The sequence below is a fragment of the Pipistrellus hanaki genome (assembly GCF_964339955.1).
Source record: "Pipistrellus hanaki genome assembly, chromosome: 13".
In the NCBI taxonomy this organism is placed as follows: domain Eukaryota; kingdom Metazoa; phylum Chordata; class Mammalia; order Chiroptera; family Vespertilionidae; genus Pipistrellus; species Pipistrellus hanaki.
The window spans coordinates 29,237,145-29,256,005 of record NC_140515.1 but is presented as its reverse complement, the minus strand read 5'-3'; the positions used below and the strand labels follow the sequence as shown (position 1 = coordinate 29,256,005).

Sequence of the window (18,861 nt, the reverse complement as noted above, 5' to 3'; positions counted from 1 at the left end):
CTGATTGGCAGCCTCCTGAACGCTCTCCACTGGGTATCAAGCCCTAACTCAGACATATTCCCTTGTTACAGAAGACCAGACAAAAATCAAGCAATACTTAGAGAAATGGAGTTACACTTTATTATTATCATTGTGTGGGCCCAGGGTAAAATGTCTTTTAAATTCTGAGCAACAACATGTAAGAAGTTGTCCCTTTTTATATCTTTTTCAGTCCTTTGTCTCCCAAATATGGGGTTTTCCGGTCCCCTTTGCAAGTTCTTAAAGAGCTCTATGTGCTGGGGCTTTGAGACCTCAATCAAAGGCTTGGCCTGGCGCCAGCACTGATAACTTCATCTGGGGAAGGTTATGGCCTCTCTAAAATGGGAGTAAACAGGTCTTGCAGGACCAGACAATTCAAGAGGCAGTGACTAGATTAAGGTTGCTAGCCACCCAAAATGCCTTTTTTTGCCGATCACCCTGACCACATGACCGGGAATCGAACAGTATCCTCTTGGTTCATAGGTAGATATAGGCAGCTATTAAGACAGTGCTCCTGTGCTCTGCATCCTTTGTGACTCCCCACAGACCACAGGATAAGTAGAGTTCATGAGGTGTGATTCACAAGGGGTTTTAGTCTTAACTCTGTTTGCCAAATAAGTGACCAGGAACAAGACATTTGACTTCACATTTCACAATTCACTTCTTTGGGTCTCAAATTCGCCTTCCCTTTGTGTAGAGCAGTGTTTCCCAAAGTGTGGTACGCGTACCCCCAGAGGTACGGGAAGAGTTTGGTGGGGGTACGGGTTGCACCAGAGTTTGGTGGGGATATGCACAGCACCGCGCTTAGCTGCGCCTAATTCTACGATCTCATGAGTACGAGGGGTACTCAGCGTTACGAAAATTATAGAAGGGGTACACATATGTCAAAAGTTTGGGAAACACTGGTCTAAGGGAATCATCCTGCTATCATCCCTTCACAATCAAAATCTCATGACGGAGTTGGCAACACTCGCTCTCCTCTCTTGTCATTCAGTTAAGAACACATCCAGTTTAGCATCTGTCTCCATCTGGCCCCTGGAATTACTCCTATCAAGATCACTTATGACATCAGTATTGTGGATCCAGGGACATTTTTTTTTTTTCTGAAATTTGATTTTTGCACTAATCTTTTAATATATATATTTTTAATATATATATATATATATATTCCAGAGAGAAACATCAATGAGAGATAATCATTGATAGGCTGCCTTCTGCACGCCCCCTATTGGGGATCGAACCCACAACCTGGGCATATGCCCTTGATTGGAATCGAACCCGTACCCTTCAGTCCACGGGACAACGCTCTATCCACTGAGCCAAACCAGCTAGGGCTCACATTAATCTTAAAACCAAACACTAAATAAAGAATAACAATAATAATAATATATATATATAAAAACAACAACAACCTGGCCGTTTTAGCCTAATGGTTAGAAGAGTGGATTTTGTCAACCCCCAAATTTCACTTTCTACATTTCTGTAAAATAATATATTTACTTCGTAGAATTGTGGAAAGGATAGTAAATTCCATTGAACGATAGCTATTTTACATAGTCTCTCTCTTTTTTTTTTTTTTTTTATAATAACTCACATGAGAGTATATTTTGAAGTCTCTGTTTTGCTTCCTCCTGGCCAGCAAGAGGCGCGCTTTGGAGCAGAAGACACCAGGGCGAAAAGGAAAAAAGAAAATAAGCTGGAGGCGGAAGTGCAGCTTCAACTTCTGGCGGAAGTGGGAGCGCCCCCCACTAGGTCTTAGAAGCTCAAAAAAATTCCAAATATTCTACGTAGTCCCAACAGCAGGTCTGAACATTTTTCAGTACTAGGTATTCCTAGACATTAATGTTATTAAAACACAGGTAACCTTCAACTTTTTTCCAGTGTTATTTCTCTGACGTTTATTTTTGAACGACCGAGACCCGGAAGTGCTCTCCTTTTCCCTGCCAGGACCCAGAGGTCAAGTTCCCATCAGGCCTTGCGCGGCACTTTCCCCTCTCTTCCTCGGCGCTGCCTACGGAGGTGGCAGCCATCTCCTACTCGGTGAGTTTTAATCGTCCGTCATCTGGGTCTCCGCGTTGTCCATCAGGCCCAATCGCTCCCTCGTGAGGCGGCTTAACCTTTCGAGTGGTCGTCTCGTTGGGTGTTGTCCTTGTCGCTTGGCGGATGCGCCTACAGAAGTACAACGAAGTGACCCAGCCGGTGTTGGAGGTTGGCTTTCCAGGGCGGCCTCTGGGGAAGATTCTGAGCTGCGGGCAGCTTGTTTCAGCCGTGGGAAAGCGGGGCGCCGATTGAAATCAAACTGAGGAGGTCCCTCTTGGGCGTGGAGCGATCGGGTTTTGCAGCCTCACTGGCCAGGGCCCAAATACTAAGGTTCCTTAAGTAGATCAGCGATATCCAATAGACCACGTGTTTAAAAAGATAAAAACCTATTTCTGTTGCCCGACGCTCCCGTCCCCGCAGTGTCTGGCCCTGGGGTGACTGCTGCGGCGGAACTGCCAAAAAGGGGGAGAGAGAAAGAAACCGACTTGGCGTGTGGACTCGCTCAGTTACCAAAAATTCGGTTATCGGGTCAGGATCCCTGGGAATTTGTAACTGTCGTTGTCTTTGAGGAAATCAATGGGACAGGGCTGTGCATTCACTATCTTCTATGAGCGAGCACATTGAGGACACCTTGAGGAAGGTAACTTTTTGAGTTGATCTCCAGGTAGAATGGCATTTCCAAGGCCCAGGAGCGTTTTAGAAGTTCATCTACAGGTTTCTCTTTACCAAACGTCTGCCCTAGTCTGGGCACGGCACTAGTATCTCCGTTTTTAATAGGTGAGAAAACAGATCCCAGTTCCTGTAGTTTGTCAAATGCCGGCATAACTAAAAGGAAATCGGACCAGCTGGGGGTTGGGACACTGGCGTAGGATTTGCTGCCCCTTTGCTTACTGAGAACGTTTGGGGACCAGTTTGTTTTAAATCAGTCATTGGGATTCCTTCTTGGCTTGGCGTGGGCGAGGTGACCCCTAACCTCCCAGGACCGCGTCTGGCGAGTGGCTCATATTCTGCCAGCTTCGGAGACGGGAGGAAAAACAGGCCTGGCAGAGGCACCCATTCCATTCCCTGCTTGCTCGGTAGCTGGTGATTGGAAGGCACTCTGCAACAGTGAAGCCCTGGGCAAGGAAAGTCTCTTTGGGGCTGACCTTTGTTTCAAGGTACCTGTCTCTCTTAAAGGCACCATGGCTGCCCTCAGACCCCTCGTGAAACCCAAGATTGTCAAAAAGAGGACCAAGAAGTTCATCCGGCACCAGTCAGACCGATATGTCAAAATTAAGGTATGCGGCCTTGGGTTGGACGTGGAAGTGTGTATGTCAGGGTGAAGAAAAGGGTCCCTGAATCAGCTTTTGGGTTTCTGACATCTTCTTTGGCAAACGAATCAACGAGTCTGGTTGGTGAAAGAGCTTACTGTAGAAACCTAGGCCTTTATTGGAACTGCCTCTTGGAGTGTAAATTGGAAGTGATGCGACATACTTGGCTGTTTTGAGGCTTATATCCTTTCAGGTGGCCTTGATGGTATGAGGGGTAATTATCCTTATTTTATAGATGAGAAAACTTAACTCTTGAGGGCAATGTGGAAGCCCTTTCTTTTCATCGTAATTGTACACAATCGCCTCATGTTCCATTGGTGTGTGATATACTTTTCCTTTACTTAGGAGTGTGAATGTGGGTCCATTCTGTTGTGCAAATACAGGAGCCCTTTATTTCTTCACTAATAAGTATATAAAGAAATGGTGAAATCCTGTAATCCAAAGACTGCTACTGTTATTTCTCATTTGGTCCCCTTTTTTTCTTCCAGAAGGAAGAGTTGGCAGTCTGCATAGACACTAACCCTCTTACTTGTTTTTCAGCGGAACTGGCGGAAACCCAGAGGCATTGACAACAGGGTGCGGAGAAGATTCAAAGGCCAGATCTTGATGCCCAACATTGGTTATGGGAGCAACAAGAAAACAAAGCACATGCTGCCCAGTGGCTTTCGGAAGTTTCTAGTCCATAACGTCAAGGAGCTTGAAGTGCTGCTGATGTGCAATAAGTGAGTTGGATCCCCCCGCCCCCCCTTTCAGATGCCAGAAGTACACATCTGAGCATTTTTGGTAGGGACTCTAGACCTTTCAAAATGCATGTGGAGTTGTATATTCTCTCAGGAGCTTAGTGGATGCTTCTTGGGGACTTTAAAATGCTTTTAGGGGGAATGTGAGGGAGGGCATGATGGCTTGTCCTGAAAAGTATAGAGACTCAAAAAGGACTTGAGTTAACACTACAAACACTGCTGTGTAATTTGGGCAGTCATTTCCAGAACGTTGCTTTCTTTATGTGAGGGATAGCCTCAGACCGAAGGAGCACTTAAACTGTGGCCACAGGTATCTTCAGAATGGTGGAGTGCTGTCTGGTGTAGAGAGTGTGATCAGAGGTAGAGAAAAGGAAGACTACAGGCAGAGGGCACTTAAACAGTGTATAGATGCAAAAGTGAATTGAGTCACAACATTGCTTTCTCATTGTTTTAAGAAAGACACTTGGTGAGCCCTATGGGAGACTTTGATTTGCTTAGGGCCGTTGTTGGCAAACTTGGGCTCATGAGCCACATGTGGCTCTTTCGCCCCTTGAGTGTGGCTCTTTCACAATATCACGGCCTGGAAGTGGCGTTAGAAGAAATTTAAGTTTAAAAAATTTGGCTCAAAGGATATTTCAATCATTGTACTGTTGATATTTGGCTCTTGACTATTGAGTTTGCCAACCACTGGCTTGGGACAAAACTAGAACATTGGGTTGAGAAAATAATGTTCATGGGAAGACACATAATAAAAATGAGTGAAACTATTTAAAAAATAATTCTTTATTGTTGAAAGTATTACATCCCCTTTTTCCCCATTGTCTCCCTCCAGCTTGCCCCTGCCCCCCTTCAGCACCCTATTGTCTGTGTCCATGGGTTATGCATATATGCATAGAAGGTCTTTGTGAAGCCTTATTTGGTTGAGTTTCTAGGTTGGAGATTTAACCAGGCATGGAAATACTGGAAATTCTCTTTAGAAAAGATGAGCATTGGGATTAATGTTGGTGGAGGCCCAATCTAATACCTGTTGTGTAGCAAAAAAATGCATGTAGTGAAAATGTTGCAGTATCAGGAACCATGATTTTTAATCCACAAGTTTCTGGGCATTTATCCTTAAATAATTAAAATGCAATGAAGTTTTATAAGCTGATCATTGCAACAGTAAGTGAATAATTTGTAAATATAATACATGTATTTAAAAATGTCACATATGAAAAATGCCCAAGCACCAGGGAAAGTATTTAAAATATGTAGTGTGATTATTACATACATATAGATAAGGATCTGGTGAGTTTTTGAAAAAATGGGGGGAGTCCCAAAGTGTAATATAACAAGTCAATCACTCCTTAATCTTCCAGAGATAGTGTCTTAATCCACCTTTTATGGCTTCAGATCACCTCACTGAAATTTGTTCATTAGACCAATTTGTTATATGTTTAGCTGTGAGGAATGGATGAGACCAGTTCCTGGTATACACATGCTCAGGAAATGTAAGATATTGCTACTCACTGGGTGGCTTAAGCCAATGTTACTTTCAACTTGAATTATATCTGCGGCAGTCAAGTAAAATATTTATGGTCTGGATCAGGGAGCTCTCTTGGATTAATTACACTGTTGGAATCTGCTCTGCTACTTGCAGTTCCAAGACAGGGGCAAGTCCAAGCTCCCTGAGACTTCCCTGAGTTGGGCAGTTTGGCCAGAAAGACTGAGGGAGAATCTCAACTTGTGGTCTAGGGCTGAGCCATCCTGGCCCTGTTCATTATTGCATTGTGATTTGGAAATTCACTTCCACCTCTTGTCTGCAAAATGGAGGGGATAACGTGTCTTACAGTTTCTGTGAGGATTAAATAGGGGGTAGTGAGAGAGCTTTGCTAGTACTGTGGAATTTGGGATGTGCAGGTGTCGTCATTCAACACTGTTCACCAGCACCCTCTCTGCCCAGTGCTGTGGGTCTGGAGGTGAAGTGACCAAAGCTGTTGCTTCCCAGTGGAACACACAGTGTTCTGGGCTGGCTTGCTCCTTACCTACTTATTGGTTCTCTTCCAGGTCTTACTGTGCTGAGATTGCTCACAACGTCTCCTCCAAGAACCGCAAAGCCATTGTGGAAAGAGCAGCCCAGCTGGCCATCAGAGTCACCAATCCCAATGCCAGGCTGCGCAGCGAAGAAAACGAATAGACAGATTGTGTACACATTGTATTTGTGTTAATAAAATCATAAAATTCTGCCATCTGGCATTTCCGCCCTTGGTTTTACTCTCCAGTTTCTCTGACAGCTTGTCAGAGATTGTTCTTTTGCCTATTAATGCTCTGAAATCTGCCATTTGGAAGGATACTCAATTCTTCACAGGCACTGGTCTTAGGTGCCCAGACCAGCCTTGGTCAGCTCCAGTTAGGGCTGCGGAAGACTTGGCTCTCAGACCACGGTTGGTTCTGAAACTTCATTGAGGGACCTTGCAGCTCGGAGCAAGCTCTTTCTTAGTCTCACTTTTTGTAAAGTTGAATAAATTCTGTGGTTCTTGTGGAGATTGAGAAAATGCATAAAAAGGATCCAAGTAAATGTCTTCATTAAATTCTTGTTCGGTGTTGAAATAGGACCATATAGCTTCTGTCCAAAAATACAAAACAGGGTAACACAAATCCCTCGAATGATCCACCCTGAATGCTTGAAGGTAGCTTTCAATATAAACACCCCCCCGCCCCCCTGCAAACTCACTGCTTCTGGGCTTCTGGCATAATTTCCATAGGTGTGGGATCCTTAACTGGTATTCATTGGGCCTCTTGGGATTCAGAATTTAACACCCAAACTCCTTTACAACTACAGTAGGTAGGCTCTAATTTAAAGGTTATATAGGTCACATGGGATGTGGTACGTGGTACTGCAGGACAGCTATTATCCCTGGCACACAAACTAAAATGTGACACCAAATATCTTGGCAGATCTGGCCAAAATAGGTATAATGGTGTATCTTCACAATCCTGGTTAACTGAGCCAGGAATAAAAATTTTCCTGGTGTGTTAGCCATGCCTGGATGTAAGGCTCACTCTGAGTAGATAAATGTCTTACAGGTTGATTTCTTTCAATTGACTTGGGACATGTACTAATAAGTGGTAAGAATTGTGCAGAGAAACTTGTAGCTTAGGATCTCCTTTATTAACCTATTTTCTGATAGCACAAAATTCTTTGGCCTATCGCAAAATTCTATGAGTTTCTAAAAAGGACACATTCAAACCTTAGAAGGTCATAAACCACCTGGTTATGCCTAGGTGGGGTGACATGAAAGTGGTTTGCACTTAATAGTGTTTTGCTGTTAACCAGCTCATTTCATAAAGGGTTTTGAAATTCGAAACACATTAGGTGTAATTCACTACCCACACAAGAAAACCTTTCAGATTTATTACTGCCTATTAGAATCTTTTTATTATTCTAAAATGAATAACTCAAAAAGTATCAGTTTTTAAGATGCCCAGCCAAAGCACTAATTCTTGGTGTTTCCAATCCAGTGAATTGTAAAAAGAGTAGTATAGAAGAAAGGCCAACCTGCTGCCTCCTAACCTCACAGCTGTGAGCACAAGAGTAAAGAAGTATTTTGTGAAGCAGTGCCTCCCCAGCTTGAGAACTAGATTAGTGTGAATTCACACTGAGAAATTACATCCCAGGGCTTTGAATGGCTGTCCTGAGTTAAAGGGCCCAACTGTTGGCAGCCTTACAGCTCCTGGTTGGGGAACCTATGAGTTAGGGTCCCTGGAGAAGGCACTGTAAACCCCAAAGAGGAATAGGAGGGCCCCCAGGGAGATGAAAGGATTAAAGGCCAGTGGCCTTTGGTGGTGGGAGAGAGGCTGGTACCTCAGGCCCAGGTGGGCCTCCTTCTCTTGAGGAAGGGCCATCTAGGGGGTGGGCTAAGACTAGCTGAGATCCATTGAGTCTGAGTTGGGGGCTGAAACAGAATCCTTCTGGATGCTCTCAAAGAGGGTGGCAAGTTCAGGGTTGGATCTGATTTGGGAAGAGAAGTCAGCCATGATGGGGCTTTTCCCCACTTCAGGGATGGTCAGCAAGGCGGCCACTGCCCTCATGGCAGAGCGCTTCAGTTCATCTTGCTTCTCAAACTCCTGCTTCACAGAACCAGCTTTGACCTAAAGTGGGAAACAACAATGAGCCATCCTTGATTGAGCCTGTCCTTGCACCACAGTCTGGCTTCCTCTCCACCACCTGTGGCACACTCCCCTGCTTCACCATCTCTGGTTCCAGCCTCCTGAGGGCTCCCTCCACCTTTGGGCTTCCTCATGCAAATCAGCTTCAAAGTCACCCAAAGGGCCTTGAGTAGCCAATCTAAATTACCTTTATTTTTTTTTTATAATAAATCCAAGGTCATAATTCGTGTGCAATGTTCACTTTGTTACCTATCCCCACCCTCTCCCATTTAGAGAATCTTAGAAATTCTCCTATGCTTATGGAATAAAGGCCTTCCATGACTTAAACCCAGACAACACTAGTCTCTTCCCCCTCAAAACCTAATGGTTAAGGACTTGGTATGGGGTTGGACAGTCCTGCGTTCAAATGGCTCTGCCGGTGAGAGCTGTGACTTCAGGTAGATAGAAACTTTTGTCCCTCACTTCCCCAACAATAAATAAGAGCCTCCTCTTATAGGGCTGCTACGAGGATTAAAGGACCTTGCAGGCCCACACCCCTTCTCTGAAACCCTTAACACCAGATGTGCTTTTGAAATTAAGGAATTTGAGGAGTTTTAGAAAGGCGATAGTATGCAGATATCAGGCGATAGTCTGATTCAATACCCTGTAATCAAATACACTAGCATTTCCCCCACTAAGTTTAGGGGGAAATGTAAGAATATTATGAATATCATAAAGAGGGAAATAACGTCATAAACAGCCTGGTGCCCATTCAAGTTAAGTTTTGGTGCCAAACAAGTTACTATAGTCTTTTAGTTTCCAGAGCTTTGTAGGATTCAGAATTGTGGGTGAGGGGTTGGGGACATGGATGTGACAAGCTCTCATCACTGTGCTTGACAAATAGCATCCTCTGAGCAGCCAGACTGAGCGGCTTTCCGCAGGCTCAGATGAAAGCAAGTGAAGGGTGTCCCGACCCTGCGATGCCATTTGCAGCTTCTTCTGTGAACTGGATTTTTCTCCGTGCAGTACAGTTCAAAGTACACCAGAGAAATTTGGCCACAGAGACTGTCAAGAGTTCAGTAGGCCTGCAGTACCACTGTTTTACTTGACTTCATACTAAGTATACGTTAAAAATAGAAATTTGCAAGGCAGGTTTCTATTAATAAGTTATCAATTTTATCCACATAAATTTTTTTTGAAAAGGTGCTACTGCTTGGAAATTACTGCTTAAGAGTGTCTTTCCTCGTTAAGCTCCAATCTGAAATAATCTGCCCTCCTTGTGATTAAGTCTTTTGCTCTTCCAAAACCCAAAATAGTTCTTCACTCAATAGGTATTTACTGGGTAATTTACCCTCTAAGTGTGCCAGGCTCTGTTCTCAACACTGCAGCTTTCCATGAGACCTTTTGCCCCGGATCCCTACACTGGACCCTTGAGGCACTCCAACTCTGCCCCCATACTAACCAATCAGTTAACAAATGATTTCTGTCTATGAGTGCCTCAGTTTTCCAATTCGGATGTGAGAAGAAGGAGTCCCTCATGTTCGATGCTGTGTCCCTAGTACCTTGCACAAGGCCTGACACACAGGAAATATTTAATGAATGACAGACGGAGCTGGGTTTGAATCCTAGCTCTGCAATTTACTAGCTGTGTAGCCTCAGCCAACAACTTGGCCTCTCTGAGCCACTGTTCCCTGTGTAGACAATGGTAAGAATAAGAAGTAATAAGAACTACTTCATTGGATGACGATGATTAAAATAAGCCCTTCCCACACCACCTGTACCTTAGGAGGTTCTTGGTAAATGGTAACTGAACGATCAGCAGAGGGCCTATAGGGCCGGACAGGGGCTTACTTTGGCAATGCAGGTGGCCCTGAGTGGCTCAATGAGCCGGTCCACCCTCTGCAGGACAGGCACAGGACACAGGGTAGCCAGTCGTGCGAGCATGATGAAGGTCAGCATCTGCCCGGGAGGAAGGAGACATTGGCCAGAATGGGAGAGAAGAACAGGAAGACTTGCTCAAGCATGGGAAAAACCCGTGAAAAATAACTCACTTTTATCACGCAGTGGGTCTTGGCCATCTTTTACATCAGTACACAGAGAACTAGCTCACTTTTTAAAAGAAGATATATTTTATTGATTTTTTTTTTTTTTTTTTTTTTACAGAGAGGAAAGGAGAGGGATAGAGAGTTCGCAGGCCAATGCTCTACCCACTGAGCCAAACTGGCTAGCTCACTCTTTAATGTGGCTAGGATTCCATGACTGGAGGTACTCAGTTTATGGAGTCAGTTCTCCATAAGTGAACATTTAGATAGCTTCCAGATTTTCCCAATGACCAGAAATCAGTGAAGAAAAATCTTGAACATAAAACTCTGAACATGTGCAGGAATTAGTTCAGAAGCTCATGGACATGGAAAAGCTGGGCCAAAGGGTATGTCTGAGAATTATAAATTGTTCTAGTTATTGCCAAACCATCCAAAGAGCTTGCCAGTGTAGACTCAAACCAAAGGTGTTTGAAACATGGGTTCTTTTTAAAAATATATATTTTTATTGGCCGAAACCGGTTTGACTCAGTGGATAGAGCGTCAGCCTGCGGACTGAAAGGTCCCATGTTCGATTCTGGTCAAGGTACATTCCCAGTAGGGAGTGTGCAGGAGGCAGCTGATCAATGTTTCTAACTCTCTATCCCTCTCCCTTCCTCTCTGTAAAAAAATAAATTAAAAAAATTTTTTTTTTAATTTAAAAAAATCAATGAATATATTTTTATTGATTTCAGAGAGGGAGGAAAAGGGAAAGAGATAGAAAGATCAATAATGAGAGAGAATCACTGATCGGCTGCTTCCTGCATGCCCCCTACTGGGGATCGAGCCTGCAACCTGGGTATGTGCCTTTGATCAGAATCAAACTCAGGACCCTTCAGTCCGCAGACCAACGCTCTCTATCCATTGAGTTAAACCAGCTAGAGTGAGACGTGGGTTCTTATCAGAAAAAACAAAAAACGAAAACAATACAGCTATTTTCACGGGGGTTCCTGGGGCAGGAAGTGAGGGACAAACAAGCAGTGGGCCCAGTGGTGCCTGGCTGTCCCCTCGGCATGGGGTGGGCATGGTGCTGGCGGGGGCTCATCCTACCCGGATGTCGTAGTGGTCCTTCAGGCCGTCCTCCACGTGGTTCAGGAACTCGCAGATGGCCAGCTGGCCCAGGCAGCTCTCGAGCAGCGAGTACATGCACTCGAAGGCCGCCTTCCGCACGTCCAGCCCGTCGTCCACGGTGTGCTTAAAGGGCCCCATCTCCACCTGCGGGGGGAAGGATGTGACCCCAGAGTACAGGAACACCTCCCCCAGAGCCTGCTGCATACCCCACGTCTGCTGCTCATTTTGCCTGGCAGGAGAAACTGAGGCTCAGCGTGGATTAAGCTGCCCTGGCAGGGTCACACAGCTGGGAAGTGGAGGGTCCAGACTTGACGTAGGCCATGCAGCCTCATCTGATGAGCTGGACCCTAATCCTCAGCACAGCCCCACCAGTCAGCCCCGAAGCTCCCGCTCAGTCCTCCCCCCGCCTCACCTCTCGGATAAGGTCTCGGCGGATCTTTGTCTCCCGGTAGAGGAGCGGGAGGAAGTCATTCAGCAGGTCCCGGACCAACGAGGGCTTGTTGTGCACGGCGGAGTTGAAGAAGGTCAGAGTGGCCCTGCGCACGTTCAGGTCCGGGTCCTGCAGGCTCTCCATGAACTCTCCTGGCGACAGGAAAATGAGAGGGGGTGTGAGAGATGGCACAGCCACGACACAAACCATCTCCACCGCCAAATCAGTTACGTGGTCCACGTGAGTCGTGCATACCTGGCTGAATGGGGGTGAACATGTTTGAGCATCTACCTTGCACAAAAAGTCCAGATTAGAATGTGGACTCAAGTCTAGCCTGGGTTCAAACCCAAATTCTGGGACCTTGGAGAGCTTCTATATCCTCATCTGTAAAATGGGGGTAACAGCAGTGTCTATTCTGTAGCAATGAGTTTATGATTTAAAATGTGGTCGTATATAAAGCACATAGCAGAGGCCCTGGCACAAGGCAAAGATCCTACAAATGTTAACCTGATATTACTATAGATGAGGCGCCTGAAGATCAGAGTGGTGAATAAACTTACACAAAGTCATACTTTACTGAGTATGTCTTTTGTATAGTTTAGACTTCTTAATAACTGTGTTAATGTTTTATATATTCAATAAATAAATAAAATCAAGAACTGGGTCCAGCCTATGTGGCTCAGTGGTTGAGCATCGATCCTTGAATCATGAGGTCACCAGTTCAGTTTATGGTCAGGGCATATGCCCAGATTGTGGGCTCAATCCCCAGTAGGGGATGTGCAGGAGGCAACCAATCAGTGATTCTCTCTCATCATTGGTGTTTGTATTTCTTTCTCTCTCTCCCTTCCTCTTTGAAATCAATAAAAGTATATTTTAAAATATATATAACAACAAAGACCCATAGGCTTGGAGCGCTGAAGAAGTGAGCCTGGCCTGCAGAGGCTCCAAGGAAGGAGGGCTAAGCCTCCTCCCAACGAAGGCTCTTTGAGCTCCTCAGGCCAGAAGGTCCCTCTGACCGGGACAAGTCAGGGATCCACTCTCCCTTGCCATGGGGCAGCCCTGCCCAGCTCGGTGCCCACTGAAGCCAAAGTGTTAGAGAGGTTGATAGGTTTCCTCTTCTAAGAGCCTCTGTGGTCATGGAGCACTTTATCCCTCGATTATACTACACGAGTCTCCAAAACCTTAGGACTGCAGTTTCATGTCCCATTTTACAGATAAGGAAACTGAGGCTCAGAGGTGAGAAGGGGCATGTTGGGCTCACTCAGCATCTCAGTGGCAGCGAAGGGGGTTTGAACCCAGGCCCTGCTTCTGTCATGATGATAAGGTGGTCTCCTGGTCTCCAACTCCCTTCAGTTAATGTGTAAAAAAATCAGCTAAAGCTGTGTAGGGGACTGAATGGGGCTGCAGACAGAGGGCATGCTCTACTCACCAATGAAACTCTTGAGGAGGGGGTCAATGGGATGGGGCTGGTCCGAGATGAGGAACTTGACCGCTGTGATGACAGTGCTCCGGGTGTTCGGCTGGCCTGAGGACAAGGGGCAGTGGCTTGATGAGGGACAGGGCCGATCCTGGATACCCACAGGTCAGAAGGTGCCAAGACTCTCCTCTGCCTCCATGGAAGACAAAAATATACCTCTCCCCACCTGAAACCCCCCAAAATCTTTGGGAAAGTCAATGCTACCGTTTCTCTTGGAAGCCTAGAATCTTCCTGATTCTTCCTGCTGCAGCTGGGAGAGTAAAACTGTCAGTTTGCAGGTATCCACTTTGCCAGATACAGAGAACCAAGAACTCAAGAGCAGCCCATTCGGTGTGGCTCAGCAGTTGAGTGTCGATCCAGGAACCAAGAGGTCTTGGGTTTGATTCCCGGTCAGGGGTCAGGGCACATGCCCGGGTTCCTGGCTCAATCCCCAGTAGGGGGCGTGCAGGAGGCAGCCAATCAATGATGTTTCTCTCTCATTAATGTTTCTACCAATCTATTCCTCTCTCTTCCTCTATGAAATCAAGAAAAATATTTATTTTTTTTTAAAAAGGAAGGGAAGTGAGATGGAGACTAGAGTGAGGGGCTTACAGGGAGAAGCAACTGGGAAGTCTGGTGAACTCGCTAGAAGCAGGCCATCAGTTTGGCTCTGAGCTTTCTTTTCCGAAACCAGTGGTGAAAAGGACATGGCACTGGCTAGCTGGTTCAACAGAATGCACGAGGCAGAAACAAGCCAGCGCTTAGAAAAGGCAGGGCTGCTCCTCATCCTGAGACTCGCCTCTCAAGGGTCCCTGTGAACAGCCCTGTGAGTGTAACCAGGAATATCCTCTCAGGGAATGCTCTTTCTGTTCACACAGGGGTGAGGGCTACACAGCTGATCTCATCAACCCAGCAAGGGCTTAACGTAACCACCAACATAGCAGCAGCAGCAGGTGCGCAGTGTTGATTAGGTACCACAGCACTCTACAAAGCACTCGGGCTGAAACCGGTTTGGCTCAGTGGATAGATAGAGTGTCAGCCTGTGGACTGAAAGGTCCCGGGTTCGATTCCGGTCAAGGGCATGTACCTTGGTTATGGGCACATCCCCAGCAGGGGGTGTGCAAGAGGCAGCTGATCGATGATTCTCTCTCATCGATGTTTCTAACTCTCTATCCCTCTCTCTTCCTCTCCGTAAAAAATCAATAAAAATATACATACAAAAAAAAGCACTCTGCCTACCTTATGTGACATGGTACACCCAAGGACCCTATCCGGGGGCCAGCTGACCAGCTTCAGGCCTGGAGGCCTTTCGCTCTCAGGGGCCCACATAGCCGCACAGGTACACCTACCTGCTTCCTTCCTCCCTGAGCTGTGGAACACCTGATGGGCCCTGATCTGACCACACAGAGCCTGCCCCCTGGTTCCTGCCCGGCCCTCCGCAACCCCCAGGGCCTGGCTTCCAATCTCAGTCTACATTCCCGTTTGCTCCTGACTCAAGCTAGCCCCCAAAAGCTGCACTCTGCAGTGGCAGGGCCTCGCCCCTCGGAGACCTGCTTTGATTAACCCTCGCCTGAAACGTGAGGGTGCTGTCCACATCACGGATTATGAAAGTGGCCTCCTCATGAAACATTCATGTGGAAGATCAAGGCCTCAGCCTCCTCCATTCCGGCGATCTCACGGGAGGAGGCCTCTAAGTCTCTCGGGGGAAACAGCGTTGAACGACTCCTCTGCCTTTATCTCCCACACAAGACGCCAGCCCACTTTGTGCGGGATGCTCAGAAGCGCGGGGCCACACTGCCCCCCGGTGACCTGGGCGCATACCTGCGGCAAGCTGCTTCCGGAGCCGGGGCAGAAGGAAGGGCGGGTTGGCGAGAACGAGCTTCCCGATGCACTCGGCCACCACCCCCCGGGCGCCCTCCTCGGCTGCCTCGCAGCGCTGGAACAGCAGGGCCCAGATGTCCTCCGCGTAGGGCTTCAGGCTGTCGGGCGGGGCGGCCCCCAGGGCCTCCCGGAGCGCCTGCAGCAGCAGGTACTGCCGCCGGGGCTCGGCCTCTATCTGCCCCAGCAGGAAGGGCAAGAAGTCCGGCAGGTTCCCGGCGCCCACGCGGCCCAGCGCGTAGGAGGCTGCGGCCCTCACGTCCTCGCTGGGCGACCCTAAGGCGTCCAGGAGCACAGCCTTCAGCTCCCGCTGGGGGCCCGGCCCGGCCACCTGGCCCACCTCCGCCAGCGACAGGAAGGCCAGCACCTTGACCCCCGTGCTGGACTTGGGTGACCTGGCGTCGCAGACCAGGCGGTTTGCCGTGCCCGCTGCCTCCTGGGGACAGGCAGCCGTGAGGGCGGCCACGCACCGCGCCAGGGAATGGAACACCTGCTTGTGCAGGCCCGGCCCGCCGTCCGCAGCCTGCTCGTACACAGGCGCGGTGAGCAGGCCCATGAGCTTGGCGTAGTCCACGCACGGGGGCCGGGTCCCCACCAGAGCCTGCAGGAGGCCCTGGGCCGCTGCCAGCACCCCCGCTGGCAACAGGGGCGAACGCAGCAGCTGCAGCAGCGCCGAGAGCACGGGGCCGCTGACCTCGGCCAGAGAGGCCGGCTGGGCCTGGGCCGCCGTGGTTAGGAAGTCCACGGCCAGCTGGGCCACGTGCATGTCGCTGTCGCTGACCAGGGCGGGCAGCTCCGCCAGCACCACCCGCACCGCAGGCGGAGGGAGGCTGAGTCCCTGGCGCTGGGCCAGGGCGTCCAGGGCGGCCAGGGTGGCCAGCCGAAGCGCCCGTTGGTTCTTGCGCAGGAAGGAGGCCAGGATGGGCAGCGACTCGGCCGGGATGGGCTGCAGGTCAAGCGGCAGCGGGGACCGAGCCACGAGCGTCAGGGCCTTGACGGCGGGCAGCCGGGTGATCTCATTCCGCAGGCGGTCCAGGAGGAGCGCCAGCGACGGCTGCAGGTGGTCCCCCAGCCGGTCCCCCAGGTGGCCCACGAGGTGGCCCGTGCAGGAGATGGCCCGCTCCTTCACCTCCTGGTCCAGGTCGGTGGCCCGGAGCCGTGCCAGGGTGGCCGCAGACATCTCTCCGACGTAGGGCCCGGGGTCCAGCCCCCGAGGCCCGCCCAGGGGCCACAGGGCCCGCACCAGCTCCTGCAGCACCAGCAGGGCCTCGGCTGCGATCTTGTAGAAAGGGTCGGACACGCAGGCCGTCACGGGGGGCAGGAGGGTGGGCAGGTGCGGGTGGAAGGCCTCGGCGGGCTCTGTGCCCAGCAGCCCCTGCAGGAACGCCAGGGCGTCCATCCGGATGGTGGAGGAGTTCGAGCGGTCCGCCAGCGAGAAGACGATGCCTGCAGGGCGGGTTGTGCAAACATGAGGGGCCGCAGACCCTGGCCCAACACAGTCCTCCCTGGGTGCGAGGGTGCCACACCCACAGGGGTTTGAGCTGCATGGCTCTGCTGCAGCAAATGCTAAGAGGCCAGGGTTTGGCTGGGGCCAGGGCTGAGGGACACAAGGCCATCTGAAGCCAGGATGTAGGGCCTGCACCCCAGCCTTGTTCTCACTGCTGGCAATGGGGAGCCAACTGTATGTTGCTGCATAGGGGCACCCTCAAGGACTGGGGGCCAGATTCTGGAAGAGGCCCAGGACAGCGGACACCAGGTTCCGGTCCATCCTACCTGCTACCAGCACAGGCATGTGCTCTGCCAGGCTGCCAGGGAGGATGCCCGCCAGCTCGGAGAGGAGGCTGAAGCACCCCTGGCGGACCCTGACACTCCGATCTCTCAGCTGCCGTTGGAGGGCCTTGATCACCAGGGGCACCTGTGGGCAAGTGGGGGCACGTCAGCGATCTCCCGGGGAGCTTCCACACCCCAACTCCTGAGGGGCTTGGCTGGGTGCCCCTCGGGGGCCCCAGCATGGAGATGGTCGCTCGATCCCAACCTTTCCATCACCTGCTCTGCACCAGACACCTGGTTCTATACTCGGACCTGACGCAGGCACTGCAGCTCGGCCCACTTGACAGATGGACAGCTGGGTACAGAGAGATTCAATAACTTGCTCAAAACGACACAGGCAGTCTGGCTCTCACCCCTCCACCCCAAGGGCCCATTCTCTCCCCGAGCTGGGCTCTCCCCGGAGGAGCTCATCTGCTCCCCCAGCGTCAGAGGCCAGCACACAAGGATATTCCATCTACACTGTCCACACCAGACGTGAGTGCTGACTGCCCCGGATGTCTCTCTCCACCTGGACATCCGAGAATCGTGGACATAAATGTCCGGAGCAGAACTCTGGACATCGGCCTCGTCATGTTCTGCCACCTCAGGGAACGGCACCCCGTGCTTCCGCCAGAGCCTAGAACTACCCCTCCCCGCCCCTTCCCCCACCTCCAATCGATCAGCAGGACCCCAACACCGAGCGGGCCAAGGGCAGGGCTTTGATTTGTCCTGTTCCCCGCTGGGCCCAGCCTGACGCACAGAGCCGGGCAGGCAGCGGGTGGATAGATGGCGGGGTGTGGGGGTGGATGGGAGGGCTGTGAGAAGGTGGGAGGGTAAGCGGTGAGTTGGGGGAGGAGGGTTGGGAGGGGGGAGAGGTGAAGGTGTGCCCACCTGCTCCCGCAGCATGTGGAGGCTGCCGCCCGTCTGGGTGGGCTCCTCCACGGCCCCCACCCACCCCTTCGGGGGCCGCGTCTGCCGGAGCAGCGCGATGTAGGCCAGGAAGACATCCGCCTTGACGTTCTCCTCGCGCTCCCGGAAGCGGCGGATGAGCGCCGGCGCCAGGGTGGCGTGGAAGCTGGGCAGCAGGTCCGGCCGAGAGCCGATCAGGGCGGCCGCGCACTTGGCCGCGGCCCGGCGCACCTTCCAGCTCATGTCGTCGTCGTCGCTGTACTCGTCCTCACTCTCTGCGGCGGGAACCAGACACCCATGGGCCCCGCACTCCGGAGCAGAGGGGCAGGGAGCTGCCTGCCCGCCCCTCCCCCCCCACAGGGGGGCGCCCAGGGTGCAAAGGCGAAGAAGGAGCCACGCCCGTGTCCCACCTTTTGATGACCATTACTTACACACTACGGGGGCGGGCAAAGGTAGGGTTACGGTGGTGAGCCCGTGAAACACAGAATGTATTCTTGTATTATTTATTAATTATTGTGTTTTCCATAGGAACAATTGTATGCCTACTTTTTGCCTACTCCTGTAAAAGGGATGTTACCTACCATTTAATGAACACCTACTGTGTGCTGGGGATGGCAGCAGGCACGTCAAACCCACAACCTCATTCTAGCCTCGCAACGACCTTGTGAGACGGGCGTTCCTTTTCCACCGTAGAGATGGGAAAAGACTGGCCCCAAGTTACATGATCAGGGACATAGCTGGAATTCAACCAAAGTTCTCCTCCTGCCTCCATATCCCTCCCTGTTGTGTCTACACCAGGGAAAAACCTGACTTCCACGTCTTTAACGAGGACCTGGAGAATCCATTTGGGGCACAGAACCCGTCCTTTGGTTTCAGGACTGGCTGTGTGATGTTTCATTCATGGGGGTTCCAGAAGGAAGAGGTAACACAGGGCCTCCTTTCGCATTGCCCCACCCACACCCTGCCCCAGCCTCTCAAGGGCCCTGATTGCCTG

At 50.3% G+C, this 18,861-nt stretch overlaps 2 protein-coding genes across 4 annotated transcripts in view; one reads left to right on the top strand and one right to left on the bottom strand.

The window, feature by feature from the left end:
* Window positions 1–1,927: 1,927 nt before the first annotated feature.
* On the top strand, window positions 1,928–6,336 carry RPL32 (ribosomal protein L32). Of its 3 annotated transcripts, XM_084902654.1 has the most exons (5): window positions 2,017–2,058; window positions 2,628–2,698; window positions 3,235–3,335; window positions 3,909–4,090; window positions 6,155–6,336. In XM_084902654.1, exons 3-5 carry the CDS (start codon window positions 3,240–3,242, stop codon window positions 6,282–6,284), a joined length of 408 nt encoding a protein of 135 aa, XP_084758780.1. In that variant the 5' UTR covers window positions 2,017–2,058; window positions 2,628–2,698; window positions 3,235–3,239; the 3' UTR covers window positions 6,285–6,336. The 3 variants fall into 3 exon arrangements, with proteins under 3 accessions (XP_084758779.1, XP_084758780.1, XP_084758781.1); XM_084902653.1 differs by lacking the exon at window positions 2,628–2,698 and having other exon boundaries at window positions 1,928–2,058; XM_084902655.1 differs by lacking the exon at window positions 2,628–2,698 and having other exon boundaries at window positions 2,037–2,226.
* The window catches only part of CAND2 (cullin associated and neddylation dissociated 2 (putative)), a 25,809-nt gene continuing 13,238 nt past the window's right edge, over window positions 6,291–18,861 (bottom strand). Inside the window, exons 8-15 of the mRNA XM_084902557.1 lie at window positions 17,850–18,142; window positions 16,923–17,064; window positions 15,093–16,595; window positions 13,245–13,340; window positions 11,798–11,967; window positions 11,365–11,529; window positions 10,088–10,195; window positions 6,291–8,239 (exon numbers count right to left, since the gene is read on the bottom strand). Of these exons, the coding sequence (XP_084758683.1) occupies window positions 8,012–8,239; window positions 10,088–10,195; window positions 11,365–11,529; window positions 11,798–11,967; window positions 13,245–13,340; window positions 15,093–16,595; window positions 16,923–17,064; window positions 17,850–18,142 (2,705 nt within the window). The 3' untranslated portion in view covers window positions 6,291–8,011. The remainder of the gene's footprint in view (window positions 8,240–10,087; window positions 10,196–11,364; window positions 11,530–11,797; window positions 11,968–13,244; window positions 13,341–15,092; window positions 16,596–16,922; window positions 17,065–17,849; window positions 18,143–18,861) is intronic.